This window comes from Ctenopharyngodon idella, chromosome 10 (genome assembly GCF_019924925.1).
Source record: "Ctenopharyngodon idella isolate HZGC_01 chromosome 10, HZGC01, whole genome shotgun sequence".
Taxonomy (NCBI): domain Eukaryota; kingdom Metazoa; phylum Chordata; class Actinopteri; order Cypriniformes; family Xenocyprididae; genus Ctenopharyngodon; species Ctenopharyngodon idella.
The window spans coordinates 2621404-2647469 of NC_067229.1; the positions used below are offsets into that span (position 1 = coordinate 2621404).

Sequence of the window (26066 nt, forward strand, 5' to 3'; positions counted from 1 at the left end):
CATATGTTGTTTAAACCTGAATATATTGCATAAAATAACAAATTAGTGATATTTAAAAAATGTTTTTACAGATAGCCAAAATGTTCAAATAACGCTGTGTATATTGTACACTGCTGAAATATTTCAAATATACATAAAGTTTGTATTCCTCGCAATGAATCATGGACTCTTGAAGCTCAGAGTGAGAAAACTTTATTGATAAAGACAAGCAAATACATATGACAAATGAACAGCAGTGGTAGTAAAGTGAGATCTGTGTGTCTCTTTATTCACTTGTGTTTTTCGTATCAGAGAGAAATATAAACAAAAGCCTTTCAAATTGGATTTTTAATAATCTGACACTGAAAATGAGAACACAAAAACTCAAATAATCATCAGTGTTTATTATGAAAAAACACTAGAAGAACAAAAAACACACTTGAAGAACCTTTAAAGTTCAGCGTTCTGCTTTAGATTTCAATACTTCCTGAAAAAGATGAACATATAAAGCCATAAATTAGGCTAATACATTTCACAAATATTAATATATGCAAAATCATTCATGTATCAATCATGTACCTGATGTGTGAATCTGTGCTTGATCTCGTTCAGCTCTTCTGGATCTGATGCCATAAACCAGAAGAATGACAGTAGCCACGCCCACCAGAGCAGAGAGGACCAATCGGATCACAGCTTCAGTAGGACCACAACAGTGGACAGAGTCTGAGGAATAAAAACATCAAACTGAGATCAGATCAGTCAATAAACAATAATATCAGCGCTGACATCAACTAATATCAGCACTGCCGTACCTGCACATGTGTGACAGAGGTGAGTGATGTCCAGATGTTGAGTCTGGTTGCTGATGGGATTGTTCAGCACACAGCTGTAGGTGTTTTTATCCTGATATTCCACCTCCAGAGGTAGAGAGAGACTGATGCTGAGATCAGACACACTGATGCTGGACAATAAACTGTTTCCTTTGTACCAGGAGAGAGTCACATGACTCACATTCACCGCTGAAGACACCAATGAACATGATGATGATGATGAAGAACATTGTGAAGAGTTACTGCTGATGACAGGAACAGGCAGACGAGCTGAAAAACATCAGATAATAAAGAGAAATGAGGACGAATGAAGATATTTAAGAAACATCGAGAGGAACCAAGATGATCAAAAGTAGAGCATTTAAATAGAAAGTTAAATATAAACCTGCTATTAATGTAAAAAAGTAAGGGAACTATTTTAACTATTTAGTCATGAAAAGACACTTCTTTAGATCTAGCTGTAATAAATAAAACATGTGAATCTGATATTTAACTCACCGTAGACAGTAAAACAAAAAAAATAAGGCCTCCTGTAAGGTCTGCTAAAAAAACTGATCAGTAGTTTATAACATCCAGTATGTTCAGTTCTGGTGTTTGTGATGGTCAGAGATCCAGTTTGATTGTCCAGCTTCAGTCTGTCTCTGAATCTCCCATCAAGAACATCATCATATACAGTGAAGCTGTCGACCCAATTATTGATTTCAGCTATTAAAGTTTCTTCATTTCCAAACCTCCACTGAATCTCATGACCATTCCCCATTTCAGTTAGAAGAGACTTTAGAGCGACTGAATTTCCCTCTGCCACTGCCACTGAATCACCAAACAAACAGATAAACAGATTATGATGGCTTATTAAATTAAATAGTTTAAAATTTAAGTTTGAAATAAACAATATCATAACAAAAGAAACAGAATGGTGTACGAATTAATTACACTTTTGTAATTGAAAAACAGGTGTAAATGTTTTTGAACTCACCAATGACACTGAGATAGAAATAAACGCTCTTATAGTTGATCTTCAGTTCATAATCTCCAGCATGTTCAGTTCTGGTGTTTGTGATGGTCAGAGATCCAGTTTGATCGTCCAGTTTCAGTCTGTCTCTGAATCTCCCATCAAGAACATCATCATATACAGTGAAGCTGTTGTTCCGTTTATTGATTTCAGCAATTACAGTGTTTTCAAACCTCCACTGAATCACATCATCATCCTTCATTTCAGTAAGATCAGTGTTTAGAGTGACTGAATCTCCCTCCTTCACTAATATTTTAACTGTATCATCAAACACACACATGGAACAAACAGAAACAGGGTTCAACACAGATTGAAACAGTCATTTACAAAAGTAAATGTTTTAAAATTTAAATTTGAAATGAATATCATCATTAAACAACAGAAGCAAAATGGAGTTTGGATTAATAATTGAATCTTTGTGCTGATTAAAATATAAAACAGGTGAAACTGATATTTAACTCACCAATGACTTCGAGACTAAAATACTGTTTCCTACTGTTGATCTGTCGTTCATAACTTCCAGCATGTTTCATTGTGGTGTTTGTGATGGTCAGAGATCCAGTTTGATTGTCCAGTTTCAGTCTGTCTCTGAATCTCCCATCAAGAACATCATCATATACAGCGAATCTGTTGGGCCGTTTACTGATTTCAGCTATTAAAGTCTTTTCATATCCATACATCCACTGAATCACATCACCATCCTTCATTTCAGTAACAGAGTTTAGAGTGACTGAATCTCCCTCCATCACTGACTTCAAATCAACATAATCACCAAACACACCTGAAGAACAGAGTTTTTCACAGATTAAAGTTGCTTGATGTTGGTTTGATGAAGCTTCACTAAAATACATTTAATCATTTAAATGTGAAATTAATAATACACATAATAATAGTACAAAGACAAAATATGATGAATGAAAAGAGAAATAGATTTATATATGGAACATTTACTAAAAAAGACACTTTGACTGTTTAATGTCACACTAAAACTATAAGTATCTGAGCTTCATATTTATATTACTTTTATTTAATCAAGCAAATTTTATTTAAAGAAGCAAAAGTGAAGGGTCAAGAGTTCAACTAAAGCAAACACTGATCCCCATGATGGTGAAACGAAACATTTTCAATAAGACATCAACATCTAAACCTCTGTTAATTCTCAATAAGAACCACTGTAGATGTACACTATATTGCCAAAAGTATTGGGACACCCCTCGAAATCACTGAATTCAGGTGTTCCAATCACTTCCATGGCCACAGGTGTATAAAATCAAGCACCCGCATGCAGACTGCTTCTACAAACATTTGTGAGAGAATGGGTCACTCTCAGGAGCTCAGTGAATTCAAGCTTGGTACCGTGATAGGTTTCCACCTGTGCAATAAATCCATTCAGTGAAATTTCCTCACTACTAAATATTCCATGGTCAACTGTTAGAGGTATCATAACAAAGTGGAAGCAATTGGGAACAACAGCAACTCAGCCACGAAGTAAAATCACAGAGCGGGGTCAGCACATGCTGAGGCACACAGTGCACAGAAGTCGCCAACTTTCTGCAGAGTCAATAGCTACAGACCTCCAAACTTCGTGTGGCCTTCAGATTAGCTCAAAAACAGTGCGTAGAGAGCTTCATGGAATGGGTTTCCATGGCCGAGCAGCTGCATCCAAGCCTTACATCACCAAGTGCAATGCAAAGCGTCGGATGCAGTGGTGTAAAGCACACCGCCACTGGACTCTAGAGCAGTGGAGACGTGTTCGCTGGAGTGACGAATCACGCTTCTCTGTAAGGAAGGTTCCTCTGAAAGGAACTCTTAATGCTTCAGCATACCAAGACATTTTGGACAATTTCATGCCCCCAACTTTGTAGGAATAGTTTGGGGATGGCCCCTTCCTGTTCCAACATGACTGCGCACCAGTGCACAAAGCAAGGTCCATAAAGACCCAGCTAACAGATTTTTGTTATAAGAATGTTCTCTAAATATTCAGTGTTGGTTCTGGGAACATAAAAAAACGTCCAGTTTTCTTGACGTTACAGGAACATTTTTATATGGTATAATGTTCCTCAAACGTTCTTTCAACTTAATTTTGATTTAAAATTCAACATTCCAAGAACATAAAAATGTCCAGTGTCCTTAATGTTAGTAGAATGTTATTTAAAGGTTAGTATGATGTTCCTGAAACATTCTTTCAATCATTCAAACACCTGCTGTGAACAAACACTGAAAGAAAGAGAAATAAAAACACAAATGTGATAACTTGTCCCTCAAACAACGAATAGACTGGAGATGTTAGAGCTGATTTCAAACAACGTAGCAGGATTTTATTCTCTTCACATGCACTGTAATGTATATGGGTATATTTACGTAAGTCACGCAAGACTTCTTTTTTTTCTTTTAATTCACCTATATGCATTACATTAACTACTAAATAAACATTAACTACTAAATAAACATTTCATTGCTTTACTCTTAAATCAAAACCAAAAATATTAATTCCTTTGGAATATCACATTTCCAAATTACTACAACAAACTACAACTTTCTTCAGCCACAGCCTTAGATGAACTGAAGATAAAAGACATTAAATCTCTGAAGATCTGATTAAACAACTCCACAAACAGCATTACCAGCTTCACTTATTACTAACCAGACTGACTTTATTTCTGTCACACGTCTACAGAAGATCTTATTGAGAATTAACAGAGGTTTAGATGTGGATGTCTTATTGAAAATGTTTGGTTTGAGGTCACCATCATGGTGATCAGTGTTTGTTTTAGTTGAGCTCTTGACCCCTGACTATTGTAGAGTTGCTTCTTTATCAGCAATCGCAGGTGTTTTCAGAAAACATGACAGAGCTGCAAATAATTTTTTTTTCACATTGTTTGAATTTGATACAGCATTTCAATTTTTAAAATTAGCAATTACAGAAAAAAAAGCAGTTGTTTAAACTGCCTTAATGAAGTCATTTGTCTGTTATTAAAACAGACATGTTGATCTGCTTTATCAATGCAGAAGTGTTTTCTGAAAACAGCTGCGATTGCTGATAAAGAAGCAACTCTATAATAGTCACGGGTCAAGAGCTCAACTAAAGCAAACACTGATCTCCATGATGGTCAAACGAAACATCTAAACCTCTGTTAATTCTCAATAAGATCTTCTGTAGACGTGTGACAGAAATAAAGTCAATCTGGTTAGTAATAAGTGAAGCTGGTAATGCTGTTTGTGGAGTTGTTGAATCAGATCTTCAGAGATTTAATGTCTTTTATCTTCAGTTCATCTAAGGCTGTGGCTGAAGAAAGTTGTAGTTTGTGTTCTTATTTCTCTTTCTTTCAGTGTTTGTTCACAGCAGGTGTTTGAATGATTGAAAGAATGTTTCAGGAACATCATACTAACCTTTAAATAACATTCTACTAACATTAAGGAAACTGGACATTTTTATGTTCTTGGAATGTTGAATTTTAAATCAAAACTAAGTTGAAAGAACGTTTGAGGAACATTATACCTTATAAAAACGTTCCTCTAACGTCAAGAAAACTGGACGTTTTTCATGTTCCCAGAACCAACACTGAATATTTAGAGAATGTTATTATAACAAAAATCTGTTAGCTGGGATTGAATCAATATCACTTTTGCACCCGCAATTAATGTTGAAAAAATGTTGAAATTTCAACACAAAATCAATGGTAATGGCATTGAATCAATGTGATGTTGGTTTAACATCATGCTTGCACCCTTCAGAAAATGAAACAACTACAACTGACTCAAAGCCACACAGCCTGAAATCAGAACCGGTACCAAAACAAAAAGAACTGAAGTCATAAACACATTTCAAACTCACCAAACAGACACCAGAAACACGAACAGAAGAAAACAGTGTGAAACATCTTCAACAGTTTCAGTCCACAAATATGAAGACACAAACTCTTCAAAACTGGTTCAGAAATAAAATGACAGACGCTGATGTGAAGCTGCTCTTTAAAGTGAAGTGAAGTGAAACTCTACTGTCATCTAAAATAACTGCCTGTTTATTAAGTGTTAATGCATGTGACCATCTAGCTCTTATTTTGGCTCATTAATTTACGTTCTGAACATTGTCACTTTGAGCTCCAGTAGGCCTCAACTTCCTGTAAGTCAATGGTGTGACTTTCAACAGAAATAATCTGACCAATAAGAACATCTTAAAGCATCTTGTCATGAGATCCTGTGAGTCTCTGCTCTCTCCTGTAACTGTCTTCAGCTCGTTTGTTTTTCATTTCTTATCAAATGTCTCAATTGTTTCTCCTCTCAGACTGATTTCAGAGTTTCTCTAATGGCTTTATAGAGCAGGAACAGATCACCTGCTATAAGTGTGTGAAAGTCTTCTCTAATATCTTCACAACATTTGCAGTACATATCGTTACAAGACAGTGTGTTGTCATTCAGAGAGCAAAATCAACATGAAGTCACATCAGCTCTCACAAGTATTGAGGGAGTGAGAATATTTTTTATTTTTATATTTTTTATTTAACCTTTATTTAACCAGGAAAAACTCACTGAGATTAAAAATCTCTTTCACAGGAGTGACCTGGCCAAAATGAGCGGCAATACAATTAGTTTCGACACAGATTTACACAGTACAAACAAAATTAACAACAATTACATTTCATTGAATCAACTTCCATTTGCCGAATGACTACATTAAATTTATCCAAAGACAACAAATTTTGTAACTTCTATCTCGATTGAAGGTGATTCCAGTCAAACGGGGCTGCATACACAAAAGCCTTCTTACCTAATTCAGATCTAGCAAAAGGAACAGAAAGAGTATAAGTTTTGAGAACGTAGAAAATATTTCTCAACGGTTTTCTGTTGAGTAAGACAGCAAAGATACGAAGGCAACATCCCCAAGATGGCTTTATAAATAATTAAGTACCAATGCATTTTTCTCCTACTAGACAAAGAGGGCCAACCCACTCTGTTATACAAGGCACAATGATGAGTTGAAGATTTACAATTTAATATAAATCTTACAGCACCATGATAAACAGCATCTAAAGTAGAGAGAATATATAATGGTGCAAACTGATACACTACGTCGCCATAATCAAGTACAGATAACAAAGTAGCAGAAACCAATTTCTTTCTTGCATTAAATGACAAACAAAACTTGTTCCTAAAACAGAACCCAAGCTTAATTTTCAATTTTTTCTTTCTTCAACCAAAAGATAAAACATTGTCAACAATGATGCCAAGATATTTGTACTCTTTTACTAATTCAATCACGGTACCATGTAGAGTCTGAAGAGAGATTAAATTACCTTCAAGTTTTTTTGAACCTGAAAATAACATATACTTAGTTTTATCACTATTCAGAACAAGTTTTAAACTGGAAAGCCGTGACTGGATGACATCAAAAGCTGACTGAAGCTTACACAGCAAAATCCCCAGTGTTAAATTAACACCCAAAGTGTACAGGTGCTGGTCATATAATTAGAATATATATATCATCAAAAAGTTGATTTATTTCACTAATTCCATTCAAAAAGTGAAACTTGCATATTATATTCATTCATTACACACAGACTGATATATTTCAAATGTTTATTTCTTTTAATTTTGATGATTATAACTGACAACTAAAGAAAATCCCAAATTCAGTATCTCAGAAAATTAGAATATTGTGAAAAGGTTCAATATTAAAGACACCTGGTGCCACACTCTAATCAGCTAATTAACTCAAAACACCTGCAAAGGCCTTTAAATGGTCTCTCAGTCTAGTTCTGTAGGCTACACAATCATGGGGAAGACTGCTGACTTGACAGTTGTCCAAAAGACGACCATTGACACCTTGCACAAGGAGGGCAAGACACAAAAGGTCATTGCAAAAGAGGCTGGCTGTTCACAGAGCTCTGTGTCCAAGCACATTAATAGAGAGGTGAAGGGAAGGAAAAGATGTGGTAGAAAAAAGTGTACAAGCAATAGGGATAACCGCACCCTGGAGAGGATTGTGAAACAAAACCCATTCAAAAATGTGGGGGAGATTCACAAAGAGTGGACTGCAGCTGGAGTCAGTGCTTCAAGAACCACTACGCACAGACGTATGCAAGACATGGGTTTCAGCTGTCGCATTCCTTGTGTCAAGCCACTCTTGAACAACAGACAGCGTCAGAAGCGTCTCGCCTGGGCTAAAGACAAAAAGGACTGGACTGCTGCTGGGTGGTCCAAAGTTATGTTCTCTGATGAAAGTAAATTTTGCATTTCCTTTGGAAATCAGGGTCCCAGAGTCTGGAGGAAGAGAGGAGAGGCACACAATCCACATTGCTTGAGGTCCAGTGTAAAGTTTCCACAGTCAGTGATGGTTTGAGGTGCCATGTCATCTGCTGGTGTTGGTCCACTGTGTTTTCTGAGGTCCAAGGTCAACGCAGCCGTATACCAGGAAGTTTTAGAGCACTTCATGCTTCCTGCTGCTGACCAACTTTATGGAGATGCAGATTTCATTTTCCAACAGGACTTGGCACCTGCACACAGTGCCAAAGCTACCAGTACCTGGTTTAAGGACCATGGTATCCCTGTTCTTAATTGGCCAGCAAACTCGCCTGATCTTAACCCCATAGAAAATCTATGGGGTATTGTGAAGAGGAAGATGCGATATGCCAGACCCAACAATGCAGAAGAGCTGAAGGCCACTATCAGAGCAACCTGGGCTCTTATAACACCTGAGCAGTGCCACAGACTGATCGACTCCATGCCACGCCGCATTGCTGCAGTAATTCAGGCAAAAGGAGCCCCAACTAAGTATTGAGTGCTGTACATGCTCATACTTTTCATGTTCATACTTTTCAGTTGGCCAAGATTTCTAAAAATCCTTTCTTTGTATTGGTCTTAAGTAATATTCTAGTTTTCTGAGATACTGAATTTGGGATTTTCCTTAGTTGTCAGTTATAATCATCAAAATTAAAAGAAATAAACATTTGAAATATATCAGTCTGTGTGTAATGAATGAATGTAATATACAAGTTTCACTTTTTGAATGGAATTAGTGAAATAAATCAACTTTTTGATGATATTCTAATTATATGACCAGCACCTGTACATATGAGTCCATCTTGCCGGGTGTTAAAAAGTAACACTGAAGCAGTGTTAAAGTTAATGAAATAATTGATTGATGATTGAGTTATGATTGACAATTAGTGGTGACACCTGATGTTAATAAGCAGAATCATTGAAGAAACAACAAGAGAAAAAGAGAGAGACACGACAACTACAACTGACTTCCAGCCATTAAACCAGTGGTCTCAAACTCAATTCCTGGAGGGCCACAGCTCTGCACAGTTTTGCTCCAACCCTAATCAAACACACCTGATCCAGTTAATCAAGGTCTTCAGGATTACTAGAAACGTCCAAGCAGGTGTGAGTTGGAGCTGGTTGGAGCTAAACTGTGCAGAGCTGTGGATCTCCAGGAATTGAGTCTGAGACCACTGCATTAAACATTATTACACTTATTATTAACCAGTTTCTGTAATACATCAACAAAAGTTCTTATTGAGAATTAACAGATGTTTAGATGTTAATGTTTTAATGAAAGTTTAGTTTGAAGTCACCATGATGGTGAAAAGCATTTCCTTTAGTTGGGCTCTTGACTCTTTATTTATTAACATTAATTTTTCTCTGGCTGCTCCAACTTTGTGTTTGTAGAGCACATTTGTTATGGCCAGAGAAACTGTGATCTGGGCTGCATGTCCTGAAAGTATTGTGATGTTCAGAGTTGATCTGTTTGTCAGTATTTTGTATTTATTTATTGTCACCGTTCTTGAGAATCATATGCTGATTCTTGATGTCTGTGTGTCTAAACACAGAAGCTTCTGTGCGTAATGTATTTTTCTTAAAAAAAAAAAAAAAATTGTTCATATTGCTGTTGGATCTCAAGCTTTAAAATCACAGGACTACAATCATTAATACTAAAGCTACACATCAAGTATACAGTCAGAGATTTAGACTCTAAATGACATCAGGCCATTGCATGATGATAAAAACATATTGCGACCAGATCATGTTTTCTCTGGTCATAACAAATGTGCTTTACAAACACAAAGTTAAAACAGCCAGAGACAAACTAATAATAAAAGTTAAAGCGTCAAGAGCCCAACTAAAGCAAACGCTGACCTCTTTCATGGTGACTTGAAATGAAACATTCCATAAAACATTAATTAACACCTTTTTTCTCTCTTTCCTTCAATGATTCTGCTTATTAACATCAGGTGTCACCACTGATTGTCAATCATCACTCAATCATCAATCAATTATCTCATTAACTTTAACACTGCTTCAGTGTTACTTTTTAACACCCGGTAAGATGGACTCATATGTACACTTTGAGTGTTAATTTAACACTGGGGATTTTGCTGTGCTGCAGCACTATGAACACTAAATATACCGAATAAAAGGAAATAGTTAAAAAGACATTTTTGTATAGACCAATAACTAAATTAAAAAGAAAGACTGTCACACTAAAACTAACGCAGTTGGGTATTTGAGCTTCATATTTATTTTAATTAATCCCTAATAACTGAGTACAGACCTAAATTCAAACTTGATCTCACAGTATAATCACAGTTCAATTATTTCTATATGAGACTAATTTAACCAGTAATTTGTCACATGGTACAGAACAGAAACAACTGAAGCCATAAAAACACATTTCAAACTCACCATCCAGACGCCACAAACACAAACAGATCAAAACTAATTTGAGAAACATTTTCTTCATCGGTTCACTGAAAAACCCACTATAGTAACTCTTAAAATGTGTAAACACTTGATCTGAAACACACTGAACTGTGATATTTATCTGGTTGTGACCTCAGTTAGTTTCCGCTCACACATCCGTCTCCTTTAACATCATGAAAATCATGAAAAGCTTTTGCTGATCTTACATTTTCAAATGAATTCTGGCCCTGAATGAAAACTAATAGCAGAAGAGTGAAATATTAGATTAGATATCTGTATCTACTGGTTTATTATTAGTGTTGTGACCTGTCAATCATAGTTGATCATATTGACAAAAAAAAAATTATGAGTTTTGTTTAGATTTCGTTAACAAAAATGTTGCTAAATGTATGAAATATGTCATGGACAGCTGACTCCCAAAGCTTGTCATATTCTGTGTGGTTAGTTTTCAGCGGTGACAGAAATTAAGTTTTCCAATATGGTAAATTGATTTGTACATTTTTTGGGGAATTTCACAAAATTAAGTCACCATTATGGCGATCAGTGTTTGCTTTAGTTTAGCTCTTGAGTTTTTAATATTAGATTTTATTTGGGCTACTGTAACTGAGTTGTAACAGCCAGACAAGCAAAGAGATGAAAAAAATGATCAGGTGGTGTTGGTTATGTTGTCACATAATCCTTACCTGAATCATTAAAAAAAAAAAAAGCTCCTTTGAAAGACACACACATCCAAAATCAGCGTATGAATCTCAACAGTGGTGACCATCAAAAAGCATGTTGCAGTGCATTCTGGGTGCCACCAATCAAAATTCATCCATGGCTCCCATCATGCATTGCTGCATGAATAAATTGTGAGTAATTTCCTTTATTACTATTTTATTTTTTGCTGTTTTTATGTGACTGTAGCTTGTTTTCTAATGTTCAGAGTTGATCTGTTTATCATAATATGTTGCTTGTCACCGTTGTTGAAATTCACAGGCTGATTCTTGATGTCTGTGTGTGTCTGAAAGAAAGCTTTTTGTTATTGATTATCATCATAATTGTAATGATGGGTCGGCAGAGCGGGGATCCATTTGCAAGCTTTATTAAGAACAGTATTTACACAGGTAGACAGGGGCAAAGGCAGGAACATAAGCAAGGACAGGCAATGGTCGAGGCAGGCGGCAGACAAACAGTATCGGGTCACAGGCAGAGATCAGGGCAGGTGGCAAACAAACACAGTCCAGTACACAGGCAAGGTTCAGGGCAGGCAGCAGAGAATCACAAAGAATAAACAATCCAAACGGAAACCAGGAAACAGTCCACAAGAAAACGCTTAGTAATGATCACCACAGCAAATCAAGACTTCACAAAGGGTGTGTGTGTGTGTGTCTTAAATAGTCCAGGTAATGATCTGCAGGTGTGTGTGGCAATTGGTGATTGGTGCATGTGATTGGAAGGGAGGATTATGGGAAGTGGAGTCCAGGAACTGACAGGAACAGACAGTGATCGTGACATAACGCCCCCCTTCCGGAAGGCGCGTCCTCGCGGCGTAAATGGCACAGATAGGGAGGGGGGGTGGGTACATTGGAGACCTGTTGGCAGACGGGAACGGGGTCTCCAATGCAGGTCCAGGAACTCGGGCAGCCACGGGGGGTCAGGTGCCACGGGCAGCCACGGGGGGGTCAGGTGCCACGGGCAGCCACAGCGGGTCAGGTGCCACGGGCAGCCACGGCGGGTCAGGTGCCACGGGCACGTGTAAGGTCCCCACCCGCAAGCTCAAGCAGTTCGGAGGCCGCTGATGATCGCGGCCGTGCAGGGTCCCCACCCACAAGCTCCCCACCCTCAGGTATATGGCCCCCCCCAAAAAAGTTCTTGGGGAATTCAACGGAGGCCGTGGCGGTTTCGTGGGTAAGGAGCTCGGGTGGCGCCGGCAGGGCGAGGAGCTCGGCGCCGGCCTCCGTGGCCATATCAGGAAGAGCGGATTGCTCTGGGACGGCCTCTGGGCTTACAACGGGCTCTGGGACGGCCTCCGGGCCTACAGCGGGCTCTGGGAAGGCCTCCGGGCCTACAGCGGGCTCTGGGAAGGCCTCCGGGCCTACAGCGGGCTCTGGGAAGGCCTCCGGGCCTTGAGGGATGGAGGAAGCCTTCTTCCTCCTCCTCCGTTTACATGGTTGAGGCGGTGGCTCTGTGCCTACCTCCTCTGTGGGCGCTGCAGCGGGCTCACGGGTTGGAGCGGACTCGCGGACTGGAGCTGGTTCTGGAGTGGACTCACTGGCTGGAACGACCCCTATGTTCCCAGACACTGGCGGGGCGGCCATCTTGCCCGTGAGCACTGGCAAAGCGGCCATCTTGTCCATAGCATCCAGAGAATTTGAGTGCGTCGCAACCGGCGAGCTTGAGGGCGTCGCAACCGGCGAGCTTGAGGGCGTCGCAACAGACGAGCTTGAGGGCGTTGCAACCGACGAACTTGAGGGCGTAACGGCCAGCGGGCTTGAGTGCGAAGCGGCCGGCGGAGGCTTAGGAATGCCAGCCGCTCGTGCTTAAGTCAACGGTGGATCAGCCACACTGGAACGCAACCCACTCCACTCCCAAACAGATCCAGAGACGTAACGTGACTCTAGAAGAACAGCGGGGACATGACGTTGTTCTGGAAGATCAGAGGAGACGTGACTTGGCTCACGGAGGTCAACTGTGACTTGACTTGGTTCAGGATAATCAGCGCTGACTTGACTTGGTGTTGTTATTATGGTGGCCGCCATTTTGTGAGCGTCATCTGGCGCGGCGGCCATTACGTGAATGGATGAAGTGTCGCATTTCTCCACGACACCCACAGTAAACGGAGAGCCAACAGTCAATAAAGCATAATCCAAAAACAGACTTAGAGATGAACAGGGTCCCTCACGAATGAGTTGTTTTTTAAGTGGCTGATTGATGCCCTCACAGAAAAAGTCTATGAGCACGCAGTCCGGCAGATCTGACCAATAAGCAATGTTCAAATATTCAATGATATAATCCTCTATCGATCGTGTGCCCTGCGTGAGTCCTAATAACAATTGTGCGATATTCCTATCGGGCCATTGTTCTTCAGGAAAGCCGCTGGATCCATGTGTCGGCGAAGTCTTCTGTAATGATGGGTCGGCAGAGCGGGGATCCATTTGCAAGCTTTATTAAGAACAGTATTTACACAGGTAGACAGGGGCAAAGGCAGGAACATAAGCAAGGACAGGCAATGGTCGAGGCAGGCGGCAGACAAACAGTATCGGGTCACAGGCAGAGATCAGGGCAGGCGGCAAACAAACACAGTCCAGTACACAGGCAAGGTTCAGGGCAGGCAGCAGAGAATCACAAAGAATAAACAATCCAAACGGAAACCAGGAAACAGTCCACAAGAAAACGCTTAGTAATGATCACCACAGCAAATCAAGACTTCGCAAAGGGTGTGTGTGTGTGTGTGTGTCTTAAATAGTCCAGGTAATGATCTGCAGGTGTGTGTGGCAATTGGTGATTGGTGCATGTGATTGGAAGGGAGGATTATGGGAAGTGGAGTCCAGGAACTGACAGGAACAGACAGTGATCGTGACAATAATCATCATCAGAACAACTTTTGAGAAATTCTTTGGATTATATTGATAAAGCTGATCTTCTGCTGTAGAATCACAGTGCTGCTGTAATTAATAAGGTAAATCTGACTCAGAGATTATTTATCTTACCTCACAATGTTTATCTTATTAATTTTTTCTTGTATTTTACTGTTATTAATAAGAACCAGTACACCAAGACAAATTCCTTGTACATGCAAACCCACAGTACTTAGCAATGAAGGTGAATCTGATTCTGAAGACACTATAGGACTGTTATCAATTAAATGAAATCAGTTTTTACAAACTCCATCTTTGCACTGCAGAAGTGGCACAGAAGCTGCATCTGAAGTGATATTTAAATGTATTTACACACTAATGCAGAGAACTTTATTGACAAAGGCAATAAAGGAAACTACAACCGGAAACTAAAACTGGCAGTGTGTGGCAGCGAATCACCAGCTGCATCTGAAATTGCATACTTCCCTATTATACAGTAGTATGAATGTGATATGTGATAAAAGAAGTACATCCGAATTCACAGCATAGGGGAAAAGGTGAGATTCTGAAGTGTGCGTTCAATGGACACTTTACTATCCCTATGAGGCCACGGGAGAGGATTTGTGAATGTCAGTGAAGCGACTCAACTGGCGCTGGTAGGTCACGTGATAATGCAAAATGGCGGATGTAGCACATCCAGATTACACTGATACTACACACAATAATACTATATATAGAACATACTTTTTTAGCTGCTGCAAAATAATTACTTATTCAAAATAAGTATACTTATACTTAAATAGGTATACCTACTCAGAGAGTATTTCGGATGCAGTCACCATCTTAATGACTGAATCACTGAATCATTCATTCAACCATTTTGTTCAAAAGGGCTGACTGATTCAGGAACAAAGCAAGTGACTGAATTTATTAATGTGTCTTTTAAGGCAAGTTTATTTATATAGCACATTTCATACACAATAGTAATTCAAAGTGCTTTACATGAAAAGGAAACAAACACATAAGAATAAAAATGGAATGAAAAGGAAACAAATACATAAGAATAAAGCAGAGAATACTTCTATCTGAAGAGTCAGAGAGTTTAACTCAGAATATTGTTCTATGTAATTTTTAAATTTGTCTCTTCCCCATATCGGCTGTCTTTCTCTGTGGTTTTCTCTCAGCGCCTAAATAATCTGTTTGATGTCTGACACTCCAGTCCGCCCTGACTTAATTTCGTCCTCGACCTCGGGTTCACTACTCTCACCACGCAATTTAGTTTTTACCAAAGAAATCTCTTAACCACACTGGTTTACCACAGAGCTGTCTCAACCACTATGGTTTATCCATTTTTCCCAAATCATTAGTATAATTTTCTTTGTAAGTTTTAATTTGTCTCTTACTCTCGGACTTCCCCATGATGGTTGTTGTCTGTGGTTATTTTGGCGCCTAAATAATCTGTTTGACATCTCCAACTGATCCGATCCAGGTAGAGCTGCCCTCAGTCCGCGCTCAGTTAATTCGGTCCTCAACCTCAGGTTCACTCAAACCCACTACTCTCTGTAGACCCAGACTATAATGGATTACTAATGTCCCATATTAGTCACCACAGAATTTCATCATGGATCACTCCCCACTCCAACTTTAATATTTTGTAAAATGTAAATTAATTCAGTAACAAAACACTGTGTTTCTCAGAGATGTGCGACTACTCTTCTGTGGATTTGTTTGGAACGATATTCGTGGAAAACAGCAAAAACAGATAATGTTGTGTCTAAAATGTAACTCAGTGTTAAATGCTTATTTGTTTTATGCAACAGATTAATAAACATCACGTTTGCAATCGTGCTGATGTTCAGGAAATCAGCACTTTTGCTCATGTGATATTGCTTAACTTGGTCATATGACATAAGTATAAAAAGATATGAAATGTCAAACAGATATTTTATCCTCACATCTTGACGTTTGGGTGAATTCTAACTGCATTTTAATAGGCTACATCACACAGTGAAAGCGTGTAGAGTTTATCGCACTTGGAAAAAAAAAACACTTCACCCACAAACATCCAGCAGAAGGTCTTCTTTGTCGCATCTTCCTCTTTATGATGCGCCAAATGTTTTCTATGGGTGAAAGATCTGGACTGCAGGCTGGCCATTTCAGTACCCGGATCCTTCTTCTACGCAGCCATGATGTTGTAATTGATGCAGTATGTGGTCTGGCATCATGTTGGAAAATGCAAGGTCTTCCCTGAAAGAGACGACGTCTGGTTTGGAGCATATGTTGTTCTAGAACTTGGATATACCTTTCAGCATTGATGGTGCCTTTCCAGATGTGTAAGCTGCCCATGCCACACGCACTCATGCAACCCCATACCATCAGAGATGCAGGCTTCTGAACTGAGCGCTGATAACATCTTGGGTCCTTGTCCTCTTTAGTCTGGATGACATGGCGTCCCAATTTTCCAAAAAGAACTTCAAATTTTGATTCGTCTGACCACAGAACAGTTTTCCACTTTGCCACAGTTCATTTTAAATGAGCCTTGGCCCAGAGAAAACGCCTGCACTTCTGGATCATGTTTAGATATGGCTTCTTTTTTAGAGTTTTAGCCGGCAACGGCGAATGGCACGGTGGATTGTGTTCACCGACAATGTTTTCTGGAAGTATTCCTGAGCCCATGTTGTGATTTCCATTACAGTAGCATTCCTGTATGTGATGCAGTGCCGTCTAAGGGCCCGAAGATCACGGGCATCCAGTATGGTTTTCCGGCCTTGACCCTTACGCACAGAGATTGCTCCAGATTCTCTGAATCTTTGGATGATATTATGCACTGTAGATGATGATAACTTCAAACTCTTTGCAATTTTTCTCTGAGAAACTCCTTTCTGATATTGCTCCACTATTTTTCACCGCAGCATTGGGGGAATTGGTGATCCTCTGCCCATCTTGACTTCTGAGAGACACTGCCACTCTGAGAGGCTCTTTTTATACCCAATCATGTTGCCAATTGACCTAATAAGTTGCAAATTGGTCCTCCAGCTGTTCCTTATATGTACATTTAACTTTTCTGGCCTCTTATTGCTACCTGTCCCAACTTTTTTGGAATGTGTAGCTCTCATGAAATCCAAAATGAGCCAATATTTGGCATGACATTTCAAAATGTCTCACTTTCAACATTTGATATGTTATCTATATTCTATTGTGAATAAAATATAAGTTTATGAGATTTGTACATTATTGCATTCCTTTTTTATTCACAATTTGTACAGTGTCCCAACTTTTTTGGAATCGGGTTTGTAGTTCCTGTCAACAATCTGGCTGCCGAGTTCTGAAACGAGCATCTGTAACCGAAACAGTGTAGATTGAGGTAGGCCAACATACAGTTGCAGTAGCCTAATCGAGAAGAAATTAGTGCATGTCACCATGCACTGCTCTCAAAATCCGCTTCTCCACAATCTGGCTGAACGGTTCTAAGAATAGTAAGGAACGGATCCAGTTGTATTTCCACTTGAGTCTGGTTCGGCACGGCACGGCACGATTACTAACCATTCTCGGCCCGGAATTAGCCAACCGTGCCGAACCGTAGGCTACTGTTAGAATGTGAGTAGTGACGTCGTCAATCAGCTTGCTAAACATGATATTTGAGCAACATGAACACAAATTAATCATACTATTAAAAGAAATAACTGACCATCCTACATAACGCGGTCACTATTTACATCGCATATCGTGTGTAAAATATTGCGTTATTAAGGCAACGACTGAAGAACTCCGTTATCAGCCCCGCAGTGGAAAACGAAACCATATTCGTACGGGCCGGCTCGGATCGGCACGGAATGGAACGGGAAAGCAAAGATAACGGTTTGGCCCGACGGTGGAAAAGCGGCTAACGAGAGGTATAAAAAAGATACACAACGCCAGAGTTGCACTTGTCTTAGACTTCACAAGTAAAATGCATAGTCAACAAAACCTTTTTGCCAAATGAATCACAGAAACGTATGCACTTAATTTGTTCTTATGCATTTTTAAAAATAGCATTTTTATTCTTGGTAATATGTGAATGTGGATTATGGTAATTTTTGATTTTTTTTTTTTTTTTTTTGAATAAGCCCTTTTTAACTGCTCTCTGAGGTTGAGTTAAAAATGTTCTCTAGGCTTGTAATCAAAAATAGGAAAACTACACATTTGTTTGTTGCAAATTTACAGATAATGCAATTGAGATGTTTACATTTGCTTGTTAGGGTAATATTGCTTGTCAACTGACAACAAAGTTTCCCATTTGTATCAGCATATAATTGCACATGTTTTATAGTTAATAAAATCTTTAAAAACAAGATGCATTAATTATACATTAATTTCCCTTAATAAAAAGTAAATCGAATAAGACGGTGTTAAAGGTGCGAGTGTGGATTAGTAATCTGGCCCCTTGGTATGAAGGAGAAAAAATGTTGGCCCTCGTCACTATCGAAGTTGCCCATCCCTGAACTGGATGATCAACTGGATCTTACAGCACAGTCCAGAGGAATCACAACATTTGCTGTACACAACGGTACATATCGATACAAGAGAGTGTGTCGTCATTCAGAGAGCAAAGTCACATCAGCTCTCACAGGTATTGAGGGAGTGAGAATACCTCTGATGATATTATTAAACTTGCTCCAAACCAAGAGACACTTGATCAGAGAACACATGCAGTCTAGCGGAGGAACACAATATAGAAGTAACACTACATTTGTGAAGAAATTCTTTAACAAGAAAGCAAACGACACCCCAGTTTAACAGCAGAACTAGTGGAGTCAGTGACAGAAGATACTGAGCAAATCACTCCTGATAACATGATTCAGGGTGAGACACTAGATGGAGGTGTTGATCCTCAGATGAGACACAGAGACAAATCACACTACAGATTTAAAGACTTTATCATTGCCTGCTGGAGGAAATGGAGCACTGATATGTTGTTTATGTGTTTCACTGTGTTCTCAAAGTATATTATAATGTGTCCCAAATCAATATTTTCTCAGGATAAAGGAGAAGCTTGGGGAAGATGTTTGTTTATTATTGTGGATAGAAAAACAAAAAGAAAACCAATGAGCTTAATTATAATGTAAACATTTACAAATAATGTTTTAAATATGATAAGCTTTACATGCTGCTGAAATTGCTAAAATATATATAGTTAGTATTCCTCCAGGGGGCGCTCGACATAAAAACGAAACAAAAAATGGAGAGATTCATGTGTCTTTTACTTTTATTACAAAATTCTAAAACGCAAGACCAACAAGAGTGACTGTGGAAACCATAATACATGTTCAACAACACAATATACTGCACACTGCCAAATATGTTCAACAAGTCTGTGAGTTATTGTGCAGAACCTGAAGGAGAACCTGCAGAAGAACCTGAGAGAATCTGTGAGTCTGATGTTGTAGTGGCTAAAAAGAGACAGAAATCAGAGTGAATGAGTCAGTCTGATCTACAGCAGAAGACAGAGATCAGATCAATAAACAAATTTACACTGTCAGAGAGGAGAATGTCATACTAAAATGACCAAGACTAATTAAAAACAATATTGTGAAAAGAAATTGCTTCAATTATTGTGTGTTCTTAAATTAATAAGTGGTTTGTTTGTTTTATAAATACTTATTAAATAATTGTGTAAACATATTTAAGAAACAATCACTATTGTGTAATCGGGACTCACCATAGACAGTGACATTGAATCTGTATGTGATCTCTCTGCTGTCTCTGGTGATTTTTAATGAATAAAGTCCAGAGTCTTGGGTTCTGATCTTTGTGATGGTCAGAGATCTAGTTTGAGGATCCACCTTCATAAATTTTAAAACATGAAAAAAATCCAAAAAATCACTGATTGAGTTTTTAGGATACGTCCACACGATCATATCATCTGGATGTACTTTAGTAACAGAGTTTAGAGTGACTATATCGCCCTCCATCACTGACACTGACTTCAGTCCATCTGTAACACCAAACACACCTGAAGAACAAACACAACAAGAGTAAGACTTTTGAATAACTAAAGTAAATAGTCTGAAATTTAAAATGAACAATATCTATACAACAAAATAGACAAATCAGATGCAAAATGGAGTTTGGGATTAATATTTGCATATTTGTGGTGATTTTGAATAAATCAATAAAATGATTTGAGCTCCACACAACATCAAACACAGAATCAAGTCACACTGAAACTAATGCTGCTGCTGTTTGAGCTTCAGTGTTTTTATAGAACCAACATTTAGGAAAACAAACAGTGAATCTAATGCAGAAAGAACTGTACAAAAATAATGAAATTGATCAGAAATCAGGTAAAAGTCATATATGGATGCTGTTCATTCATGAGTTCATGAAATGGTCCTTCAGCGAACCAGTGAAATGTTAAATAATGTCAAAACAGTTATGGCATGTGATGAAGCCTCGTATACTGAAATCACATGACTTTGGAAGTTTCATATGCGCTCCAAATCACTGGATCGAAGCAAATGATTCATAAAGGTTTCAAAGCGTGTTTGGAAAGCAGCCGTCACGAAGGATTTTTCAATTTGAGACAGCCCTTAAAATGTCTGACTCCGAACTAGGAAGCTTTTATGAGACGCACCCTGTATTTATATCTGCATCTCGTCATCCTGGGTGCACAAACACGATCTTGTAGTGTATGATGAAGCACACGCCTGCATACCTGCTTAAATATTCTCCAAATAACTGAACCACAACCCCTATAGACCTTATTCAGAGCAGCGTCATGACAGGTGAAAGAGGCTGTGAGGAAGAGACTTACTGTTTTCAATGGCATTCGCTGTAAAAAGTTGTATAATGCTTCCTAATTAATTTTTCGTCTGGAGTTTTTGGAAAGATATTTTTGCAGTATTTTGTCAGCAGAACAATAATAAAAAAAAACATTAAATAACAATACAACCCACTGAAGAGATGTATGTCTATCCCTCGCAGCGTCGCTTTCATTCCCGTTAAAAATCACAGATGGTGCTGATGTGAATAAGGTCTATAGGTTGGCACATGTGAATCAAGAGAGCGTAATATATGAGAGACATCAAAGTCACGCCTAACCTGAATGTGTGGTCTTAAATACAGCTATAGACAACGGTGTATATCAGAAAATATGTAGCAATTGACCAATCAGAATCAAGTATTCCAGAAAGCTGGGTAATAAACATTAATATCAGTGCTGCCGTACCTGCACATGTGTGACAGAGCTGAGTGATGTTCAGATGTTGAGTCTGGTTGCTGATGGGATTGTTCAGCACACAGCTGTAGGTGTTTTTATCCTGATATTCCACCTCCAGAGGTAGAGAGAGACTGATGCTGAGATCAGACACACTGATGCTGGACAATAAACTGTTTCCTTTGTACCAGGAGAGAGTCACATGACTCACATTCACAGCTGAACACACCAATGAACATGATGATGATGATGATGAAGAACATTGTGAAGAGTTACTGCTGATGACAGGAACAGGCAGACGAGCTGGAAACATCAGAGAACAAATAGAAATGTGAACAAATTAATCTTATATTTGGTTCAAGCAGCACACTGAGTCAGTGTTTATATGATCTATCATCTCAAACTATAAAACGATTCAACAAATAATTCACAAGTTCACACTTACAAATAAGTTAGATAGAATAAATGGTATGCGTATTTGGTGTGCTGTCCAAGGAGAGGGCTTGAGAGTTCGGTATTTAGCCTGAATCCAGAGTACTTTCCAAAAACTTGCAGAGAACGAAGCTGAAGGTGTGCCAATCGTAGGGAGCGGCTTACCCAACTAACAGAATTTTGTTATAAGAACGTTCTCCAAATATGTTATTTAAAGGTTAGTATGATGTTCCTGAAACACTCTTTCAATCATTCAAACACCTGCTGTGAACAAGCACTGAAAGAAAGAGAAATAAGAACACAAACTACAACTTTCTTCAGCCACAGCCTTAGATGAACTGAAGATAAAAGACATTGGGTTAGTTCACCCAAAAATGAAAATTCTGTCATTTATTACTCACCCTCATTAATAGCCTTATTAACTCACCTTATAATAGACCTTAATTTATCTTCGGAACACAAATTGAGATATTTATGTTTAAATCCGATGGCTCAGTGAGGCCTACATAGCCAGCAATGACATTTCCTCTCTCAAGATCCATTAATGTACTAAAATCATATTTAAATCAGTTCACGTGAGTACAGTGGTTCAATATTAATATTATAAAGCCACGAGAATATTTTTGGTGCGCCAAAAATACAAAATAATGACTAAAGTGATGGCCGATTTCAAAACACTGCTTCATGAAGCTTCAGAGCGTAATGAATCAGCGTGTCGAATCTGCTGTTTGGAGCGCCAAAGTCACGTGATTTCAGCAGTTTGGCGTTTTGACACGCGATCTGAATCATGATTTGACACAAAAGATTCATAATGCTCCGAAGCTTCATGAAGCAGTGTTTTGAAATCGGCCATCACTATATAAGTTGAAAGGTCATTGCTGGCTATGCAGGCCTCACTGAGCCATCGGATTTAAACAAAAATATCTTAATTTGCGTTCCAAAGATCTACGAAGGTCTTACGGGTGTGGAACAGCATGATGGTGAGTAATAAATGACAGAATTTTCATTTTTGGGTGAACTAACCCTTTAAATCTCTGAAGATCTGATTAAACAACTCCACAAACAGCATTACCAGCTTCACTTATTACTAACCAGACTGACTTTATTTCTGTCTACAGCAGATTTTATTTATTATTAACAGAAGTTTAAATGTTGATGTTTGGTTAAAAATGTTTTGTTTGAGGTCACCGGTATGGAGATCGGTGTTTGCTTTAGTGGCACCCTTAACTTTTGTTAAGTTACCTTTTTTTCAGCAGTTACAAGAGTCTGCATTGATAAAGATCAACATGACAGCTTTAATGGTCAAATGATTCAGCGGTATTAACTACTTTTTCTGTAGTTTTGCTTACTGTTGGAATTGGAGCATTTTTAAGAAGAAAATAATAAACTCAACAGTGTTGATAAACATTTAATGTGATTTGTGTAATATTGTCCAAAACTATTGGAAAGTTGAGACGCACTTAAACATCAGAACTGCCGCAATGCATGCTGGGAGCCATGAATGTGTTTTGAATGCTGGCATGAAGCATGTCACCATTGTTGTGTTTCATATGCCGAATGTCTGTGAGTGTATAAATGACACAAAACATGTCTGCTGTAATCAATAACGTAAATCTAACTCAGAGATTGGGCTGTAAATGAGTTCAGTGATTCAGATCAAATAATGATTATGTATTATTTCAGTTCCTAATCGATTTGTTGATTAATCGCAGGACAGTGTTGACAATAAGTTTTTAATAATTCTGCGTGCGATCTGACTGCAAATAATGTGTGAGCTACTGTTTGTATGTGTGTGTTTAAGTTACAAGGAACCAGCGCATTAATTTAGAAAGTGAAATCACTTGTACACAAACAGTTTAAAACGTGTATTCCCCTGATCGATTTTTCTCCAATAATCTCTAGTAGAAAAGATCCAGCATGTTCAGTTGTTTCTGTTTGTGATGGTCAGAGATCCAGTTTGATTGTTCAGTCAAACTTTTTTTCAGTCTGTCTCTGAATCTCCCATCAAGATCATCATCATATACAGTGAAGCTGTTGTTCCGTTTATTGATTTCAGCTATTAAAGTGTCTCCAAACCTCCACTGAATCTCATCATCATCCTTCATTTCAGTGAGATCAGAGTTTAGAGTGACTGAATCTCCCTCCTTCACTGACACAAACATTGGCCAATATTCATTACCAAACATACCTGAAGAACAGAATTTTTCACATATTAATATGAACATTAAAATCACTTGATGTTGGTTTGATGATGCTTCACTAAAATTCTTTGAATCATTAAAATGTAAAGTTAATTATGTTTTGCAGCAGTACAAGTACAAAATATGCTGAATAAAAGGAGAAATAGTTAAACAGATATTAATATAGATCAATAACTATATTAAAAAGAGACTTTTACCTCAAGTGAGAGTGTTATCTCACAGTTCAGTTATTTGGTAACACTTTATTTTGATGGTCCCTTTTGAACATTCTGTTGACTATAAGTAAATTCGCAACTACATGTCAACTAACTGTCATTAGAGTATTAGTAGACTGTCTGCTTAATATCTGCTAACTCTTTATTGTGATGGTCCCCAACAGACATTCAACTGACTATAAGTAACTTTGCAAGTACAAGTCAACTTATTCTAACCCTAACTCTACCAGTCTACTAATACTTTACTAAGACTCTAATGAGAGTCAGTAGACATGTAGGTGTAATGTTACTTATAGTCAACAGAATGTGTTAAAGGGACCATCAAAATAAAATGAAATTATTTCTATATGAGAATAACAGTGAATTTCAATCCTCTCTGGCTAATTTAACCAGGTAAATTACTGATTACAGTTAAATTACAGTTACATGTATTATTAAAATAGATTAGAACAGAAACAACTGAAGCTATAAAAACATTTAAAACTCACCATCCAGACTCCGCAAACACAAACAGATCAAAACTAATTTGAGAAACATTTTCTTCTTCGGTTCAAAAAAGCTCACGATAGTAACTCTTAAAATGTCTGATCAGATTGATCTAAAAGACGACTGAACTGTGATATTTATCTGGCTGTGTGTGAACACTCCCCTGACGTCCATCACAGTTTACACCTCCATCCTCTTTTACATCATGAAAATCAACAAGCTTTTGCTGATCTTACATTTTCAAATGAATTGTGGCCCTGAACAAAAACAGGAACAGGCAAAGTTCAGGTGATCAGCAAACAGGTTGTCTGAAGCAATGTAAAACACACAAGCAGTGAACATATTGATCTTCTTTATCAATGCAGAAATGTTTTCTGAAAACAGCTGCAATTGCTGAAAAAGAAACAACTCAACTAAACTTAAGGCTCAAGAGCTCAACTAAAGCAAATCATCTAAACCTCTGTTAATTCTCAATAAGATCTTCTGTAGACGTGTGACAGAAATAAAGTCAGTCTGGTTAGTAATAAGTGAAGCTGGTAATGCTGTTTGTGGAGTTGTTTAATCAGATCTTCAGAGATTTAATGTCTTTTATCTTCAGTTCATCTAAGGCTGTGGCTGAAGAAAGTTGTAGTTTGTGTTCTTATTTCTCTTTCTTTCAGTGCTTGTTCACAGCAGGTGTTTGAATGATTGAAAGAATGTTTCAGGAACATCATACTAACCTTTAAATAACATTCTACTAACATTAAGGAAACTGGACATTTTTATGTTCTTGGAATGTTACAAATTAACGTTCCTACAATGTTGAATTTTAAATCAAAATTAAGTTGAAAGAACGTTTGAGGAACATTATACCTTATAAAAACGTTCCTCTAACGTCAAGAAAACTGGACGTTTTTAATGTTCCCAGAACCAACACTGAATATTTAGAGAACATTCTTATCACAAAATTCTGTTAGCTGGGAGTGTCCAACTTGAGTGACCAGCGCTCCACTGATCTTCCCATTTGCATTTTTGACAGCATCCTCTTGACTCGTGCATTAACTGATAACTGTCCACTGTGGATGTTCTCAGATTCCAGCTGTTTTCACAGGTCACCATGCTGAAGAAGAATGCATCGCTGAGGTCAGTTTCATCTATCATCTTGACAGATCGCTCTTTTTGTCTCACTTTTCCTTTAGAAAAACATTGTGCAGTCTCAACATGTCTGTTTATTTTCTCTTAACACTTCAACATGTGGTTGTATTCTTCATTACTTGTTGCAAATTAGTCACATAATCCTTAACACAGCGCCATCTAGTGGCTTTCTTGAGCGACAGGCACAATCACTGGATATCATTACAGATACTGAGCAAATCACTCCTGATTACATACAAATTCAGGGTGAGCCACTAGGTGGAGGTGTTGTTCCTCAGATGAGACACAGAGACAAATCACATTTAAAGACTTTATTGTT

The 26066-nt window shown here is 38.2% G+C and overlaps 1 protein-coding gene across 4 annotated transcripts; it reads right to left on the minus strand.

Annotated features, from left to right (window-relative positions):
* Positions 1 to 176: 176 nt before the first annotated feature.
* LOC127520860 (uncharacterized) lies at positions 177 to 24859 on the minus strand. Of its 4 annotated transcripts, none has more exons than XM_051909524.1 (4): positions 24616 to 24798; positions 792 to 1079; positions 559 to 702; positions 177 to 466 (listed from the first exon to the last, which is right to left on the minus strand). In XM_051909524.1, the coding sequence occupies exons 1-4, from the start codon at positions 24662 to 24664 to the stop codon at positions 450 to 452; spliced, it is 498 nt and encodes a 165-aa protein (XP_051765484.1). In that variant the 5' UTR covers positions 24665 to 24798; the 3' UTR covers positions 177 to 449. The 4 variants fall into 4 exon arrangements, 3 of the variants coding, with proteins under 3 accessions (XP_051765484.1, XP_051765483.1, XP_051765482.1); XM_051909523.1 differs by lacking the exons at positions 177 to 466; positions 559 to 702; positions 792 to 1079 and adding exons at positions 19312 to 19513; positions 19783 to 20058; positions 21292 to 21582 and having other exon boundaries at positions 24616 to 24859; XM_051909522.1 differs by lacking the exons at positions 177 to 466; positions 559 to 702; positions 792 to 1079 and adding exons at positions 19312 to 19513; positions 19783 to 20076; positions 21292 to 21582 and having other exon boundaries at positions 24616 to 24859.
* Positions 24860 to 26066: the final 1207 nt, after the last annotated feature.